We start from the raw sequence: 19,049 nt of genomic DNA, 5'->3' as shown, positions 1-19,049 counted from the left end.
CTGCCAGAATAAGCAATAAAAATTGAGAGTTCCTATGAGACTTTAGGGAGATGAGCCTGCAATGAAGACTCTCAGAGGCGAAAAGCAGCCCAGAAGGTGCTGAGACCAGACCAGCTGCCTGGAGGAAGCAGAAACAAGCTAAGCTGCCTGAAAGAGGTTTGGACCAACTGAGGCACCTGGAAAGGACACTCTCCAATCTACTGAGCTGCCTGAAGGCTGCGCAGTGTAATCCAGATCCCCTGCTTTGTGAGCTATCACTGGTGCAGTGGGCTTTGGAGATGCAGTTGTCTTTGAGTCACTTCTGTTCCTCTAACCCTTCACCCATATTCCTGTGAGTAACCCCAATAAAACTCATTGATTCACCAAGTTGGATTTTGGTGAGATTTTTACTTTGGTCTGTCGAAGTTCCCATGACTAGACACGCGGATCGTCTTTTCCAGGAAAAGTTTTATCACACAACAATTACCCATCAACCATCCCCCTAACGGTTTTCATATCAGCTAACATTCATCCATATTCAATAAATTTTACCCAATATAATATTTTTCAGTATGTGGATGTATGTCAGAGACTGGTGGGGTTTATGTCTCATCTCTACTGTCTTTAATCCCACGCCAGGTATTGAGTTTTGGGTGGCCTTCAAGAAACTGAGATCAATCTGCGTAAGATAAAAGGCTCCAAATAGTTCTACAACCTGAAAAAGTGTTTGGCCCCTTTCATCCTTTTAATAGGTAAGTTGTGAATCTTGAGTTGTTACTTTTCCTTAAAGTTAATGCTTCCAAAATACAAAGGGAGAATGCATTTTCCTGTTAGTTTCTGAAACATCTCCTTCATTTTTTGGCAAATTCATTCCAAACTGCTTTGTTGCTTCGGTGGTAATCAGTTGTATCTGCAACGGGCTGTTTTCAAAATTGTAAAGGAAAACTAACATTTGGTACCTACTGGACTTGTCTATAAAGATGACCTTGGCAATTTAGGACATAAAAAAAAATGTTTTAAAATGTTTACCTTCTGAAAGCTCCTTAAATCCAAGTCTTAAACAGAAACTGTCCCCCTTTCCATTATTGCTTATATTGTGAAATGATGCTGCCACCCACTCACTCCATCACACTAGGAAACAAAGAACAAGCCTTGTTTCCTCTTTTCCATCAGTCCTCAAACCAACTAACAGAGCCTGTTGATGGTGCGTATTCTCTGGCTCTTGAAAGCAGCCCTTTCATCAGGGTTAGCTCCTCTGGATCCATCTCCACAGATGGGGGGAATGCGCTTCAAAATGCAGAGGAATGCCACCATTTTGATTCTCACAGAATTTCCTCTGGAAAACCCAAGGCACCCACCGTGTTGGCAAGACCTCATGTAATTCTGACCACCCGCTTCTCTACCTTCCTCAGTTTCTCTTTCTCACACTCAGTGCTTTGATCATTAAAACTTTTTTGGGCTTTTGGAGTCCTTTCTTACTTCCTAGGCTTCAAAACTCTACTTCTATTATCTCTTCCAAAACACCACCTTCAGGCACTTCTCATAATATACAGACAGACAGACAGACAGACACACACACACACATACACACACACACACACAGGACTTCTAAATGCCACTTACAGAAGATTCCTCCTGGCTCTCTTTATCAGTATTCACTGTCCTTGCTGAATAGATGCCTTCTCTTTCATACTAAAATCTCTATAAAGGCTTCAACTGGATTTTTCTTTTTTCCTTTTCCTCCTAATGTACCTCAAACATCAGCTAAATAGAATATGAAGAGTAACTTACTTTGTTCAGCATACAACAATAATTATAGACCTTGGCAAACAAAAATTTTACCTTGGCAAAAAAAAAAAAAATTTTTTTTTTTTTTTAGTAAGAGATTAGCCTGGTGGTGGCGCACACCTTTCTTTAATCCCAACATTCACAGGCAGAAGAAGTCAGACCACTGTGAGTTAGGGGCGAGCCTGGTCTACAAAGTGAATTCCAGGACAACCAAGGCTACCAAAAACAAACAAATCAACAGAAAGAATTCTAAATCTGAATGTATTAGATCTATAGGAGGTTTGTTAATTGATTGATTTACTTAGAAGCTGGGATAAGGCCAGTGAGATGGCTCGCAAGTTAGACCACTTGCCACCAAGCCTCACGTTAAACTTGAGCTCAGCGGTTGGGATGAATGTGATAACAGGAGGGACTGCCTCCTGTATGTTACCCTCAGACCGCCACACATGCTGCAGCAGCACGTGAACTCACAGTTAAATCAACACAATGAAAACTGGAGTGTTTCCTAGAATTACCTCAGCTTTGTTATATGTTTTCTGGAACAACCTCAAAAATGATGATGAAAATAGATGCACGTGCTGCAAGATAGAGTTAAGGGAAATAGTGATGGCATAGTTCATGTTTCTGCTGTGCGATATGTACTAAGTACAAGGCAATTATTATTAAACATCAAAATAATTGATTGGGATGTGGAGGAGAAATGGGAAGTGGGGGAGACAATTGTTCAAGATACTCAAGCCATGACGGTAGCAATCGCTAATTTTGTATGACTACATAATATGTGAAGTTATGCACTACGAAGAACATTCTAATTTCTAAAATCTGAAAGGTTCTTGGAAGGCGAGTTGACAAAGTGTACTGGCAGAATAAACAGCCTGTATTAGAAGCTCACTTTTTCAAAACCATAAAATATCCACGCATAGAGTTCTGTGTCTGTAATTCTTTCAGAACAAATGCAAATTTTTGTTTGAGTGTGTAAGTGTACTAGTCTCTGTACTATTCTGGGAAGATGGTCCATATATTGCAAAGCTGTTCAAAGGGACCACAAACATAAGAGCGTTAAGAATCACTGCCTAACAGTTTCTTCAGGGAATCTGGTGCCTTGGCAAAAATGGAAATGTTGACACTGTGATGGTTGTGTCATCTGGCTGGCCAAAACAATGTTTTCTGTTAAAGCAAAGATTAGAAGTCTTGAGGCCAAAATGATCTCAACGAAATGGTTCCTCTGCACTATGTTTCCATCTGTGCCGCATGTAAGCCATTAGCACACGCTTCCTGTTGATGATTTTCATACTCTATTTGCAAGGAAATTGCACTGAGGCTAGTTGAAAAGAATTATTTAGCCAATGTATTGGAGAAGCAAATAAACACGCCTCTATTACAAATTGTATTGCCACACAATGACTATAATATTAAGCACGTATTGACCAATATGCCTCTAACTTATTCACCTTCCAATTTTTCATATACACATCTATGCATACATAGACCCGTTCTAGTTCAAAAAAAAAAAAAAGCACGGCTCACCATGTGTTGAAATAATTTATTTCAACACTTAATGCATCATCAGTCCTGTATTTCCACATGCTGTGTCATCACCATTTGACCTCAACCCATTGTTAAATATTTAATAGTACTGTTGAATAAACAATACAAAGTATTGTTTACTTTTGAATGTGACATTTACATGAAAAAAATAAACCAATACATGCTCCAAAAGGTACAAGGTATATCGCTGTTGTTGCCCTTTTGATGGGAATGAGATACAAGGGGAAGGGAAAGTCCAGGGAGGACCAATGAATCAGGAGCAGCAACCACAACTGAAAAGATGTCATAACTCACTAACAGAGCATGAAGGCAGACAGCAACTGCCACCCAAATGTTAGCATAATGGAAACTGCATGTTTCCGCCTCTCAAAAGCATAGTGATGGATTGTTCTGAATGGGAATCTACTTACATAAGAACAATGAAATAATATCCTACAAACCACTAGCAAGTAAGGGACCTTCCTTAACAATCGCTGAGTGTAAATCCCACGGTGAATGATTTTTTTTTCCTTCTTGAAAAGAGTCACTATCCTATAAAAGAAACACCAGCGTGTACATATATAAGAGACTGATGAGTTAGCACAGTTCTCCCAGAAAGTGTGCTCAATCCATTCTTTTTGACTACCACAGACAATCAGCCTGTGGAAGGATAAAGACAAGTGTCCTCCTGGACAAGAAGATGTCTATCACTCATTCAGCTTCTCTGAGATACAGAAGTAAACACAGCACACACACACGCACACACACACACACAGTATCCTATTCCAGCACAGTCTTTTCATTGATGAACAAAATGCAACGTGGATCCCCCCCCAAACTATAGTTGACAGAAATGGTTTGTTTTTGTTTTTGTTTTTTTTTAATGTGAATGAAAAGATAGATTATGTTCACGGTTTTAAATACCTGTTACTGTTAAAATTCGAACTGTCCACAATTAACCTATCTCAAGCATTAAGTCCATCAAGATTTTTGTAGAAATAAACAAGTAGGTTCTATAAGTTGTACCTAAAAACAATTAGATTAACTAATGTGATCGTGAAAAGAAAGAACAAAGAAGAAGAAAATTATACTCTCTGACTTCATTGCTTCTCCTAAAGCTGGTAATAACAACAGTTTGGCACTGGCTTAGGATCAACAAATAGATCAATAGAGCAGATCACAGGCCAGATACAGAGCTCAATGAAGTGGCCATGTGATTTCTGTTTTTCTTTTTTTTTTTTTTTTTTTTTTACATGATTCAAAACAAAAAATGCCTCCATAAAAAGAGGATTGTCCTGTACCATTGTGCTACCATAACACCACACCTTATATTGGGTCATTTATATGTAATAAGAATTTATTGGTTACTGTTTTGAAGGGTTGTTGTTTTTGTTTTATTTTGGTTTGGGTTTTTTTTTTTTTTGTGGGGTTTTTGTTTGTTTTGTTTTTGGCTCCTAAGATCAAGCAAGGCACCAGCAGATTCAGTATCTAGTAAGGCTTCTCCCTGTTTCCAGGACAAGAGCCTTGTTGCTGAAGCTTCACATAGAAGGAAGGACTAAGTCCCTTAAGTCCCTTGATAAAAGCTGTGATCCTGAGTGCCTTCCCTCTCAATATCACTTTTGGGGTTAAGTTCCTAAATATGTTACATTAAACCGTAGCAAAGGCTTTGGGGAAATTATCAACATAATATAGTAAATGTCCAGAGTTCATCTAACTGCCTACGAACTGAACTCTTACTCTCTCCTAAACAATACTTACTTCTTGAAGGAAGCATACCTCAGAACAGAGATAAGATTAATGCCAAGTTTTTTTTTTTTTTTTAATGAAAGTGACAACATAACAAATGACCAAATAACAATTGCACCAACTACTGACTCCAATATTGAACAAAAAAGCTCTTGGAAAAGAGCTTATTAGCTGGGTATGGTAGTGCATGCCTTTACTCCAGCACTCAGGAAGGCAGAGGAAAGTGGATCTCTGTGAGTTCAAGGCTAGCCTGGTCTAAAAAGCAAGTCCAGGACAGCCAACGCTACACAGGGAAACCCTGTCTCAAAAATCCGAAGGAAGGGGGGCTGGAGAGATGGCTCAGAGGTTAAGAGCACTGGCTGCTCTTCCAGAGGTCCTGAGTTCAATTTCCAGCAACTACATGGTGGCTCATACCATCAGTAATGAGATCTGGTGCCCTCTAGAGAACTGGCCGCTCTTCCAGAGATCCTGAGTTCAATTCCCAGCAACCACATGGTGGCTCATACCATCAGTAATAAGATCTGGTGCCCTCTGCTACCATCTGGCATTCAAGCACACATGCAGGCAGAACTCTGTATACGTAATAAATAAATCTTTCTTTTAAAAAAAAAAGTTTATTAAAAAAAAAATCCGAGGAAGGAAGGAAGGAAGGAAGGAAGGAAGGAAGGAAGGAAGGAAGGAAGGAAGGGGTGAGCATATTATTTCAGTATGCAAGTCATCGCTTGCTACTTGATGGAAAACTAAAATGAGGTATCAGAAATCAAAATAAAGTGACATGACTATAATATGCCAACTCACTTTTAGCCAATGAATAGCCCAGGAAAGAGGCTCTTACTTTGATTACTGCATTGTCTTGAACCTAAGGTGGGGAAACAGAATGGCAAATACTGGTTTGTCCTCCTTGTGTTTTCCATGACATAGAATGTGTAAATGGAATTAAGACAGAAAGTACTGAAGTTCACACATTGACAAATTTTTTAATTTTATTTTATTTTTTATTATTATTTATTTTATTATTTATTTATTATTATTAGTTACATTTTATTAACTCTGTATCCCAGGTGTATCCCGCTCCCTTATTCCCTCCCAATCCCACCCTCCCTCCTTCATCTCCTCCCTGCACCTTTCCAAGTCCACTGATTGGGGAGGACCTCCTCCCCTTTCACCTGACCCTGTTTTATCAGGTATCTCCAGAGTCCTCCTCTGTGGCCTAGCAGGACTACTCCTCCCTTGTGGGGTGGGGAGGTCAAAGAGTCTGCCATCGAGTTCTTGTCAGAAATAGTCCCTGTTCCCCTTACAATGGGAAACCAATTGGTTACTGAGCTACCACGGGCTTCATCTGAGCAAAGGTTCTAGGTTATATCCATACACGGTCCTTAGTGGAGTGTCAGTCTCAGAAAAGACCCCTGTGCCCAGATATATTTGGTCCTTCATACTGACAATTTCAATCACACTCAAATATCTGAGTCCTTTGTATTTTCAAAGTGACCTGAAATACTTAGAACTATCTATTAATCCCACATAATATTTCTATCCTGGGGCATAACTTGAATGGTTTACCTTAATGACTTAATTATGTTGAGCTGAATGTGCCAGTGTTGACTAATTTAAGCGTGTGTGTGTCCCATATCTTGGCTGACTTCTGAAAAGTCCAGGTAGTTAGAACATTGATGGGAAAATAAATGTTGCACAAATGTCACAGACGAAAAAGAGTAATCCCAAGAAGAGTGACTATGGCTGATTGGCACTATGTAAAACAACCAATTAATCATTACCTTAGTGCTTTCCTTAAAGACATATTTTATAATGCTTTTTCTAAGCCTGATCACTTAGCGGTCTGCAAATCCTGTAGAGACACTACCTGACTGGGAGCACATTTCTTTACATTTCAGGGTCGCAGCAGTTCAGCCAACGCAGAACCGCTGCTCTACCCCACCCCCTCAAGTGTTCATTCTAGCCTATGAAATTGTGCCACTTCATTTATACCAATTATACCAATTATACCAATGCACCAACTGCCTTTATGCTTGGAAGGACAAAATCTGACTCAAGAAAAGTTTGACTTTCAAAACACAAAAGTAAATCTGCCAGGTTATAGCTTCCAAATACTCTACACACTATCTCATGTCTCTCCTTCTTAGGATTGTTTTCAGCAACTGAAATTAAACCAGGTCATTCTAGTATGAGTTTAATAGCTATAATAGGAGCTGGCTTAAATTGTTCTTTAAGGGCCAATATTTTAAATTTATAAACTTCAGAGGAAAGATAGCTCTTGAAGCTGGAAAAAAAAATCAAAGAACAGTAGTCTTTTTTGTGTGGTGCCCAGGAATTTAGCTACAAAGTCGTCCTATTGTGTTTCTCATAATTTACATTTATTTTTTGGCAAAGCAGAAAGGAAAAAAAAAAGTCAAACTTGAAGGCATACAACAAAACTGAAAGATGACTTTTTTTATTTTAAAATGTTCCTTTGGCATTTAGATCTCAACCAAGCCAATATTCAACATTTATAGAAGACAAAACAGTAAGAGAGGCTGCAGCTGTTTCACTATGATGTCACTGAACAGGTGTGTAGTTCCGTACCACACCACAGAAACTGGATGGATCTCCTGGGGATGCCCACAGAAAGCCATGGCATTGACATGGGACTCGTTTCCTCAGATGTGGCCAGAAAATAGCCTGGGATGACAAGAGTCCTGGTGACCAATCTGAGCAAATTCGGAGCAGACATTCTCCCAAACAGATCAATACTATCCAAGGTGCAGCTGGAAAACAGGATGGGTTTGTACCACTGAGCAAACAGCAAAGCTGCTTATTCACAAGGCCAAAAGCAACTGGAACTTGTGTTTTCCACAGTGTTTGCCAGTGACCTCAACACTGACCTGCAGGGCCACCCTCTCCAGAACTAGAAGTAATCTTGTGTTTGGGTCTTCTGGTCACAAGGGAAGACTCTAAAATGGGCCCACTTATAACAAAGACAGTTACTGTATCTGTTTTGGCCTAGCCAGACAATTACATGATGATTCATCAATGTGGTTAACAAAGTGGGTGCTCTGAATATTTGATATGACACATAAACAAATAATAAATATATAAATAAATACGTAAATAAATAGATAGCTAAATAAAGTAGAAATGGATGGTCAAATATGGTGGCACACACCTATCCTCCCAGGAAGGTGGAGGCAGTACTTCAAAGTAGTAGCAAGTTTGAGGCCAATTTAGGCTGCATGAGGCAAGGCAAACAAACAAACAGATTACCTTGCTCCCAGTCATTTTGGAATTGTGTGGGTACATCTTGGATTAAATTAATTTAGATAGTTTTATGGCATTTAATGTATGTGGATAAATCAAATACTTTTATCCAAATAAATATGCTTTTAACGCCCTCAAATTGTATGTTTTCTAGTTTCCATTTAGCCTGATCAACAACGTCCCTCCCCCAAAAAAGTAGCATTTGTACATACTTGTATGAGCTAGATTGTGTGTGTTTACATAAATGAATATTTAAATCTAATAAGCTCCTGCAAGGAATACCAGTGGTTTCACTGTTTGATGTTATCTTTAAGGGGGGGGGGGGATTATAGTCCTTAAAGCAATATTTCTAAAAAGAGCTGAGGAAGTAATGAAGTTAGGAGCAGTCCTTATGTTGTGACAAAACGTTCCATGGGAGATGCAATGCACACATCTACTCACTCCGGACAGAGATCCCATGACAGAACAAAGTACAGACACCATCAAAGTCCAACCTAGTGAATCAATGAATGTTATTGGGGTTACTTACAGGAGTATGGGTGAGAAGGACCAATGACCCCAAAACAGCTGCATCACCATGGCCCGTCCCAGCACGGGTGACAGTTCACAAAAGCTGGAGACCCTGGAGCACACTGCACAGCTTACTGGCGGATCAACAGGTCTGAGAGTGTTTTTTCCCAGGTGATTCTGATCTACACCTCTTTCAGGCAGTGTGGCTGATTTCTGCTACTTCCAGGAAGTTGATCTCTTCGCAGGTTGTCTTCCTTCAGGCTCTAACCTTTCATTGTTAACTGGGGCAGAGTAGCCTAGCTAATCTGGTCAGTTTCAGGAACTTCCTGAAGCTATTTTGAATTGTTTGCCTTCCTGCTTAAGGAGCTTGCTTTAGGATAGAATGTTTCAATCCTCACTGTTACACAACAGTCTGGTACTCACCTAGGCAAACTGACCTCATGTAGGATGCTGGAGATGACTCAGGGGTTAAGACAGTTCAGAACACATACTGCTCTTGCAAAAGACCTGAGTTCAGTTCCCAGCGCCCATCTCACCGTCCATCTTCTGGATTCCTTGGACACCTGCCTTCACATATAAATAGACAAACGCCTACCCACATAATTTAAAAAAAAATAAAAATAATCTTTTTATAAAATGACTTCATCTACAAATGGGCTTAAGTATTATTTGAATATCTCGTATGGTTCCAGTTAAAGTAAGTCCCTTCAACTCCCAAAGGCTACCTGATGATGGGACCAAAGGATGTGTTTAAACTGGAAAGAAATATAAAATTCTGTAATTATAAGACATTTTTTAAGTTATGTACTACATCTCTTTTTTAAAATAAGATTTATTATTTATACAGCATTCTGCCTACATGTGTGCCTGTGCACCAGAAGAGGGCACCAGATCTCATTATAGATGGTTGTGAGCCACCATGTGGTTGCTGAGAATTGAACTCAAGACCTATAAGGAAGAACAACCAGTGCTCTTAACCTCTGAGCCATCCCCCCAGCCCACTTTAAGACATTTTAATGGCCATTATTAGCCATAACATTCGGTCATCTTCTGTGCATTTAGAATGCTTAACTGATTTTTCAACTCCAGATAGTTTGCTTTAAAAATGAGGGAAGAAGGAAGGAAGGAAGGAAGGAAGGAAGGAAGGAAGGAAGGAAGGAAGGAAGGAAGAAAGAAAAAGAAAGACAAAAACTAGCTAAAACCAAAGGTGGGTCTTTTCCTGGCAGGGAAAAAAAAAAATGTATGTGATGGGGAGGAGTCAAGTAACAGAAATTGTTAGCTCTCCATTAAGTAAGTTATCCCTGAAATGGGGGTGGGGAGATTTTAAGGGGAGAAAACAAACTTTCCCTCTAGTGCACCACAGTGAAAGCATCTCCGAGTAAAGAAGAAATAATTCAACTTTGAAATGTTGCCTTTAAGTGGCAGCTCCTGCAAGGGGGACAGTTTCCTATTAATTGTTAATGTCGCCTACCATTAGAGGGCACTAAACAACTCCGCATTAATGCGTTGGAGGGAAGAGAAAAGGAAGCGAGGAAAGGGGAGGGGGAGTACGGGCAGAGTCCGGGGAGAGGGAGGAGAGACAGAAGCTAGGAAGGGCTGGGAAAGAGAAATGAGGGGAGTGGGAGGAGGGCGGAAAAGCCAGAAGAGGAAGGAGACCGACCAACAGGCAGACAGACAGAAACAGACAAAATGAATCTGGAAAGATTAAAAAGGATGTGGAGCCCCAGAGCCGTCTAAAGTGAGCAAAAAGCCGGCTCTCCCGGGCCACCCGCTCCCCTCCCCTCCCTTCCACTCCTGTCCTCATGACTGTAATTATAAAGCGAAAAGCGGCGGCGAGGTCACCCGTTTTTACCAGCCTGCTGCACCGAAGGCGCGCGGTGCAGGTGCGGCGGCCGGGGGCTTTGTGATTCATGCCCACTTTCAAAGGGGGGCTTGGGCCCGTCTGAGAGGCACCCAAACAACTGTCTTCTAATATTAGCACGGCTGTATTTCGGGATCTATTATAGTCTGTCCAGACAGATCCCATTGTAATGGGACCTTTTATTAAAAGATTAGCACTATCTCCTGCAGTTGGTGGAAAAAAATCTGTTATCACTGAGTTATTTGCAGTTGTGGAGGGGGTGGGAGGAGGGCAATGGAAGATGGGGGTGGGTGGATGAGAGGAGGACCCGAGGAGGGGCGGGAGGAGGCTAGGGCGGGGGGGGGGGGGAGTTAGAGAAGAAGGGCGAATTTGAAATCCGTAGAACAAATCCCAATGACCTGGGAATGTCCAAGAATTTTGTCTGCGTACTTCTGTTGTCGTTCGGGCTTCAGAGGCAAAAAGGAAAAAAAAAAAAAAAAAGAAAGAAAAAAGAAAAAAAAAGAAAGAAAGAAAAAGAAAAAGAAAGAAAAATTGAAAAGGCAGCTTTGAAATAAACAATATAGCATTTTCCGTGAAGTAATCGTTTTATATAAAAGGAAATATCGCCTCCTCAGTTTCATTCAGCCGTGCCAGAAAATGTTATAAATGAGAAGACCCGCCAACTTTCGGAGAAGAATGCCAGGCACTGCACTCAATAAACTGAGGCTGCAGAAGTTCATTATCATGGTGCATTTTTTTTTTTTTTTTAATATGAGAGAGGGAGAGAGACTCGGGACAGAAACTGGGGCGTCTCGGCGAGGGGGAGGAGGGGGGCAGACCGCCTACGTCGGCGCCCCCGCTCGGGGCTGCGACTCCAGACGCCGGCGAAGTGAAAGGGGAGGAAAGAAAGGGAGAGAGGGCGAGGCTGCCGGGGGCGGCCGGCTCCGAGGTGTTAAACCTTTCCGTTCGCCTCTGGCTGGTGGGGAGCGAGGGCCGCGTCTCCGCAGCGCCCCGGCGGCGGCGGCGGGGAAGGCGTCCGGGGGGTCGGGGTCCCCGGCAGCCGCTCCGGGCCGCGGAGGGGGGGCGGCTCGGCCGGGTGGCCGCCAAGTGACACGAGAGAGGGAAAGAGACCCCCGCTCCCCGGCCGCGCCCGGGTGGGGGGGGGTCCTGCCACCGCTCCCCGGGGCTCTCGGCGGAGGCTCCGGAGAAGGGGGGGACCCCGGCGGCGTCGGTGCCCCGGGTGGGTCTCCGCGCCCGGGGTCGTCGCTCTCCCCGGCCGCCTCCTCCGGCTCCCTGGCTCACACGCGCGCACGCACACCCGCGCGCGCACACACACACACACACACACACACAGACACACACACAGACACACACTCGCTCGCTCGCTCGCACGCCACCCCGGGCGGGCGGGTGCGCCGGGCCCCGAGCGGCGGCGTGCAGGAGCGGAGCGGGCGCTCTGCCCCGCTCCCCACCCCCGGAGCGTCGCCCCCGGCCCCCGCCCCTGCGGCCTGCCCTCCCTCTCCCCCCCCCCCCCCGCTCCCCTCCCTCCCTCCCGTCCCCTCCCCTCCCCTCCGCCGCTCCCGCCGCTTTGATTCCGGGCACCTCCGACAGATAATTGGGAAGGGTTTCCAGAAGGTGGGAAATGTCACCTGATTCACACTGAACTTTTCAAAGCTCCCCACCCCCAGCGAGCGGGCACACCCTCGGCCGCGGCCGCCCTCCCACAGCCTCGCGCGCCGGGAGACCGCCCACCGCACACCGCGGAGACCCCCGTCTAGATTTAAAGCGCGGCTGCGCCCGGCTCCTGACGTCCATTGAATCGCGCGGGCGGCCGCTGGCGAGCGCGGGGCTGCGCCGGGATCCGCTGCGCCCTCCGCCGCTCGCCTCCGCGACGCGCGCCGCTCGCCCCGGCCACCCGCCGCCGCGCTCCTCGGCCCCGCGCCTGCCCCCACGATGGTCCGCGCCAGGCACCAGCCCGGCGGCCTCTGCCTCCTGCTGCTGCTGCTCTGCCAGTTCATGGAGGACCGCAGCGCCCAGGGTGAGTGCGGGGGGAAACGCGCCCGGGAGGCTCGGCTGGGGCGCCGGGGGGGGGGGGGGTCCTACTTTTCGGGCGTCTCGTCCCGGTCCGTCCTGACCGACGCTGCTCCCCCCCGGAGATGTGGGGACCACTGTGGAAGGGAGGGATGGGAGGAAGAGGCTGAAGGCGGTGACACTTGAGGACGGAGAGCGGAGTTTGGAGCGGGGTTATCCCTCCGAAGGGAAAGGGCGTGAGTGGTTGAACTGGAACCTAGGAGTTCGGGGCAGATGCTCCCAAGTTCTGGTTCTAATGGCTTTAGATGTTCTCTCCCCTGCTCGGACTCCAGAGAAGGGCGAGCATCCGTAGCCTGGAGACTGCGGTTGACCTACTCTCTGTCTATACCCTATCTTTTCTTCCATAGCTTTTGGCGACTTAAAAAAAAAAAAATGACTTGGGGTGGGGGATGGGAGATACCGAATTTTCTTGGGTGGCTGGGGGGGGGGACGTGGTTTCAGAAACTTTGCCCAAACTTGGAAATCTGGGTCCTGAAATTTTTAGAGGGAGGTAGTTTTACGCTCGGTAGATGTCCCTGCCACCCGTCTCCCCGAGCCCCGCCAAAGAGAAGAAAGACAAGCCAAATTATTAGCTCAAAGTGTTTCAAGAACTTTACAGTTTCCTCCACTCCGTCTCGTGCCTCTGTTAACTTTCTGTGGAACAATAAGCAGCCCACAAGCGGCTTAGGTTGTGGCGTGGATTAAAGAGCAAATTTGTGAAGTTTATCTTCCTAAAATTAAAAAAAAAAAAAATGGATTTATCTTATCACAGTTGGTCCCCGGGCAGGATTTTTTTCTTTTCTTTTTTTTTTTAAACAGTGGTTACCGCGCAGCTTGCGCTCCTGTTGCTGGAGTCGCTTTGGTGACTATCTTCTTCCCCAGAGTCCGAACACTTCAGAGCGAGCCGGGAGGGCAGAAACTATTTGCACAAGGGTTCTCGGGAGACGTTAGGTTAGGGGTGTGCGACCCGGGGGACGCCTCCCCCCCCCCCACCCCCTTTATCGCTGCTGGTCTGGTTCTGTGCTGTGAGCTGGGCACCCGGGCTGGGCAGCCCGCCTTTCTGAGAGGGGCTCGGCCTGGGTGCCGGGACGTGGGCGCTGGGGAGAGCAGCCCTCGGAGATTTCGAAAGCTCGCGGTGGCTGCGGGCGTGCTCCGGGCTGGCCGATTGCAAAACGAGCCCGTCGGGCGGGCTGCGCCCCGAGGCCGCTCGGGGCAGAGCCAGGCTGGGCCCGGCTGCCTTTTTTTTTTTTTTTTTCCTCTTTGCTTTCATTTTTCACAAGTGTCTTTTGCTTGATCTGGTCCTGAAGATTTCATAGTCATTCTCCCTGCCCCCCCTTCCCTCTCTCCCCTTCGCTCCCTCCTTCCCTCCCTTCCACGTCTCCCCTCTCTACTTTCTTAACCCCTGTCACAAATAATTCCTTTACCGCCTACATGAAACCAACATGTAAAAACATCCGTCGCATCCTGTTTTTGTCAGGTTCTTTAATCTGGTCTTCCCGTCGCTGCAGGTTATGAAATGGGACGAATAAAAAGTAAACAGTCTAGTAAAAGTCAATGCGGGCTGCACGTGCTCTGTCTGGGTCACTGGTAACTGACATTGATATGGCTGCGGCTGCTGGAGCCCACCTCCCAACTCCGCGACGGCGCTCTCCCCAGCCTCCCTCTCTCTCTCCCCCCCCTCCTTCCCTCCCCCTCTCCCCCACCTCGCTCGCTCGCTCGCTCCCCAGCCCCTCCAGGCCTCCCTTCCCGGTGCTAGCGGCCTCCCCCTCCCCTACCCCACTGCTCCCTCATTCACCTCTTGATCCCTGTCTCCCTCACAGCTGGGAATTGCTGGCTCCGCCAAGCCAAGAACGGCCGCTGCCAGGTTCTCTACAAGACAGAGCTGAGCAAGGAGGAGTGCTGCAGCACCGGCCGTCTGAGCACCTCGTGGACCGAGGAGGACGTGAACGACAACACCCTCTTCAAGTGGATGATTTTCAACGGGGGCGCCCCCAACTGCATCCCCTGTAAAGGTGGGCCTCCCCCTCCTCCTCCTCCTCCTCCTCCACCTCCTCCTCCTCCCCCCTAGGCGGCGGGCCCTCAGTAGAGGGCGTCTTGCCCTCAGCGTTCAACCGCTGTCTGGCTGGGGCTGAGGACTGGCAAGAGTTTTGTTCGGTTTCTTCATTCTGCTCCCGGGCCCCCCACCCCCACCCCATCCCGGGTGGAGTTAGCTAGGTGGAATCCCGGCTCGCGCCGTGGGCAAAGCAAGGTCGCAAAGGGGGTCGGCACGTAACGAAAGGGACCAACCAGTGCGGTCCCCGAGAGAAGCTGTAGCTGCACAACACTGGCCTGAGGTCCTCAACCCCCATCCCTTCCAGGAGACAGCCTGCCCTCCCGTCGCGGGTGCGCGATTGTGCAAGGCCTCTGAGACCACCACCCTAGCCTTGCCTGACCCGCCAAAAAAACGCCTTGCCTTGGTTTGAACCCGCGACTCTTTCCAACTCCTAGAAACGTGTGAGAACGTGGACTGCGGACCAGGAAAAAAATGCCGAATGAACAAGAAGAACAAACCCCGCTGTGTCTGTGCCCCAGACTGTTCCAACATCACCTGGAAAGGGCCAGTGTGTGGGCTGGATGGGAAAACGTACCGGAACGAATGTGCACTCCTCAAGGCCAGGTGTAAAGAGCAGCCGGAACTGGAAGTCCAGTACCAGGGCAAATGTAAAAGTAGGTCCTGATCCCTAAGCGGCTCAAAGACCCTTAAAGACTCAAGGGGGGAGGGGGGATGGTACAAAATGCTCTCTAAGGACCAGAAAGGACCAATTGAAATGTCTCCCCTCTCCCCCCTCCCCCACTTTTTCTTTTTTTTCTTTTCTTTTTATTTTTCCAGAGACCTGCCGGGATGTTTTCTGTCCAGGCAGCTCCACCTGTGTAGTGGACCAGACCAATAACGCGTACTGCGTGACCTGTAACCGCATTTGCCCCGAGCCCTCCTCTTCCGAACAGTACCTGTGTGGGAACGATGGAGTCACTTACTCCAGCGCCTGCCATCTGAGAAAGGCCACCTGCCTGCTGGGCCGATCCATCGGACTGGCCTATGAGGGAAAGTGTATCAGTAGGTATTCTGAATTGAGGAAAGAAAAAGAGATGAGAGAGTAATAATAATAATAATAATAAATTTTTAAAAATCTGTGCTAACGGTGTGGAGCTGATCGATGAGTACATCCAGGTCCTCCCCAGCTTAACTGGAGCCTTCCTCCCGAAGGACCCCTGTCTTCCAGGCGCATTGACACACCCTTGAGAAGCAGCAATTTTCTATCTTAAAAAAACTTAGAGCTCACACAATTTTACACATTTTTTTTAAAGTGCCAGACTTGCTAGAAGCAAAGAAATAATTACTTTAACAGTTCCTAAAACCTGTTATCAGATTCCAGTAATTGATGGAATTTGATTTTTTTTTTTAAATCCCATTTGTAGGAAATAATCCAATGCATAGTTAACTCCGGGATATTGTGAAGTTCTGTCCAATGAATGTTATTTTTAATACAGTTCTATAAGCTGTAAGAAACCATGGGGTGTGTGTGATTGTAAAGCGGTTTTCTATAACACCACCATTATCCCATTATGTAAATATGTGTATATATATACATTATGTATAATATATATATATATACACACATTATGTATATCTATGACTAGAGAATGGAAGAAAGGAAGACATTCAGTTTGCTCATCACTGGTGTATTATATCCTAGAAGCAAAGTCCTGTGAAGACATCCAGTGTGGTGGTGGAAAAAAATGCCTATGGGATTTCAAAGTTGGCAGAGGTCGTTGCTCCCTCTGTGATGAGCTGTGCCCTGACAGTAAGTCGGATGAGCCAGTCTGTGCCAGTGACAATGCCACTTACGCCAGCGAGTGTGCCATGAAGGAAGCTGCCTGCTCCTCTGGCGTGTTGCTCGAAGTCAAGCACTCCGGATCTTGCAACTGTAAGTGTGATTTTTAACCTTGCTGCAGTTTAAGGCATTTCCAGGCAAGCCCTGGTGAATGGACAAGTTTAAAAAAAAAAAGCACACAGACCTCGCTGTGTAAACCTGTTTCTGTTAAAACTAGGTAGCCGCTAAATTCCACCAGCAATTCACTGATTCCTCAGCCAAATTCTCTGCAGTGTTCCCTGGCTTTTAGGATCTCCTTGGTGGCCGTCCACTGGGTGGCCGCTGAAAACCTCTCCAGTTGTTTGACACTCAGTCTTTACTTCTAGTCCTTTGCTTTGCTGTTGCCTCAGTAACGCTGGAATCTAAACTAACTGCTTCAAAAGTTTGTGGGGGTTTTTGTTTTGTTTTGTTTTCAAAGACAGCTTTCTATTACCACACTGGGGCTGTGGCTTATCGCAGTTGCCACTACTAACTCTGAATTAAGGAGCCAAAGCAGTTATACCTAGAACACAAGAGCGCTTTTTATCTGATTTCAGGAATCTGCCTGTAAAACCTGAGCCATTGATTCTTCAGAACTTTCTGCAATTTTGACTTCATAGATTATGGTGGTTTGTTTTGTTTTGTTTTTAAAGTAAACTTATTGCATAACTGCAGATGCCAAAAAACAAAAAAAAAAAAAAAACCAAACAGCATCACGCTGCAAGTCATGTAAAAATGCAACGCTGTAATGTGGCTGTATCAGAGGGCTTTGAAAACATACACTGAGCTGCTTCTGCGCTGTTGTTATCCGTGTTTAAACAACAGCTCCCCCTGTATTCCCCCATCTAGCCATCTCGGAAGATACGGAGGAAGAGGAGGAGGAGGAAGACCAGGACTACAGCTTTCCTATCTCTTCCATTCTAGAGTGGTAAACTCTCCACCAAGTGTTCAGTGTTGACATAGCCTTCGGGCAAAACAAAACACAGCAAAAGAAAAAAAAAAAAAGAAAAGAAAAGAAAGAAAAAAAGATACAAAAGAAAAATAAGAGAAAGAAAAATATATTGTCCATAATGTAAATAAGTGTATGCTTATTTATTTGGGGGGGAAACTATACATTAAAGGACCTTTGTCCTAACGCTGTCTCCCAGGCCACACTGTTACTCACTGGGCATGGAGAGATGGTCATTTTGTGGTCTACTGGATGAGGCCTATAGTTGAGACTTGTAGACGTTTATTTATACTGTGTCATGTTTTATAATTTATACATAAAATGTCTGGTTGACTGTACACCTTGTTTTTGAAGAAATTTATTCGTGAAAGGAAGAGCAGTTGTTATTTATTGTGAGGTCTCTTGCTTGTAAAGTAAAACCGTTTCCCCCCCCCTTGTAAACCATTTAAGTCCATTCCTTACTATCCACTCACTCATCTGTCTCCCTTCATTTCACTGTTGTTAGATTCTTTCCCACTTTTTAACAAATTTGCATGTCAGTTTCTGTCATGTTTATTTATTGGATTCTCCGCTGCCTGATCTGTACATACCTGATCTCTCGGGTTTTGTTTACAAGGAATCTTGACTGACCAAAAGGCATTGTAACTCCGCCCCAAGGTACAGAGAATAAGCATCTTGAGGAAATGTCTGCTTCCGTCCCCTTGTTCTGATGAAAACATTGTGAGAGAGGGTGGGAGAGGCATTAAAATTCTAGAAGTGTACTTTTGTGATGTTACAGATCCAAAGACATAGAATGGTGTGTAGGTGTCAGGAGACTAAAGGAAGGTGAAAGTTACGCCTTCAGCCCGTCATTCGGTGTCTCCTTTGAGCTAGTCGGCTGTACCTTTCCAATCATTTCTTTTTCAACCAATGTGTCACTAAAAAGTTCCATCGAAGCTTTATCAGTTCAAGTTTCTTGCTTTTCATAATACTTTTTTCTGATGCAATTTTATATTTTCAAACATGGCAAGTTAAATATAAATTCATTTAAATATATAGTTTTGTACTTTTCTACCATGTAAATGTGCAATGTATATAAAAGTTATAATGTGTATTTGTAAATAAATGATGAGTGAAAAAATAAAAAAAAATTTAAAAGCCAATTGTCTCAGTTCCTGGTGATGAAAAATAACCTCTTTTGGCTTTCGAGTGAAAACACACATACGTGAGAGTGTGTGTGTGTGTGTGTGTGTGTGTGTGTGTGTGTGCGCGCGCGCGCGCGCGCTGAGGGCAGAAGATGTTTACAAAGTGAGGTAAGATACATGTCACCACAGGGCAGGAACGGTGGCTCAAGAGGTTAAGAGTGTGTACTACATCTACTTCCAGGGAATCCAAGCTGGGCTTCCACAGCCTGTATCTGGTGGCTCATGGCCACCTGATAACTCTAGTTCTAAGGGCTCCCATGTCCCTTCTGGCCTCTTGAGGGAACCTGCACTTACATGTGTATACACACACACAC

General features: G+C 45.3%; 1 protein-coding gene across 3 annotated transcripts; it reads left to right on the top strand.

Moving 5' to 3' along the window:
- Positions 1 to 12,226: 12,226 nt before the first annotated feature.
- Positions 12,227 to 18,693, top strand: Fst (follistatin). 3 transcript variants are annotated; one of them, XM_021663034.2, is made up of 6 exons: positions 12,227 to 12,680; positions 14,533 to 14,724; positions 15,200 to 15,418; positions 15,582 to 15,806; positions 16,450 to 16,677; positions 17,452 to 18,693. In XM_021663034.2, exons 1-6 carry the CDS (start codon positions 12,596 to 12,598, stop codon positions 17,532 to 17,534), a joined length of 1,032 nt encoding a protein of 343 aa, XP_021518709.1. In that variant the 5' UTR covers positions 12,227 to 12,595; the 3' UTR covers positions 17,535 to 18,693. The 3 variants fall into 3 exon arrangements, with proteins under 3 accessions (XP_021518709.1, XP_021518708.1, XP_021518710.1); XM_021663033.2 differs by having other exon boundaries at positions 16,447 to 16,677; XM_021663035.2 differs by having other exon boundaries at positions 16,447 to 16,677; positions 17,160 to 18,693.
- The last annotated feature ends 356 nt before the right edge of the window (positions 18,694 to 19,049 follow it).

The sequence above is a fragment of the Meriones unguiculatus genome, chromosome 6 (assembly GCF_030254825.1).
Source record: "Meriones unguiculatus strain TT.TT164.6M chromosome 6, Bangor_MerUng_6.1, whole genome shotgun sequence".
NCBI lineage: Eukaryota > Metazoa > Chordata > Mammalia > Rodentia > Muridae > Meriones > Meriones unguiculatus.
The sequence above is the reverse complement of the archived record's forward strand: the minus strand, read 5'-3'. Positions and strand labels throughout refer to the sequence as shown.

Coding starts and splice junctions, on each gene's coding strand:
- Fst (XM_021663033.2), top strand. CDS start 12,596: ATGGTCCGCGCCAGGCACCAGCCCGGCGGCCTCTGCCTCCTGCTGCTG. Junction 12,681..14,532: donor GGAGGACCGCAGCGCCCAGG/GTGAGTGCGGGG, acceptor TCTCCCTCACAG/CTGGGAATTGCTGGCTCCGC. Junction 14,725..15,199: donor CAACTGCATCCCCTGTAAAG/GTGGGCCTCCCC, acceptor TCCAACTCCTAG/AAACGTGTGAGAACGTGGAC.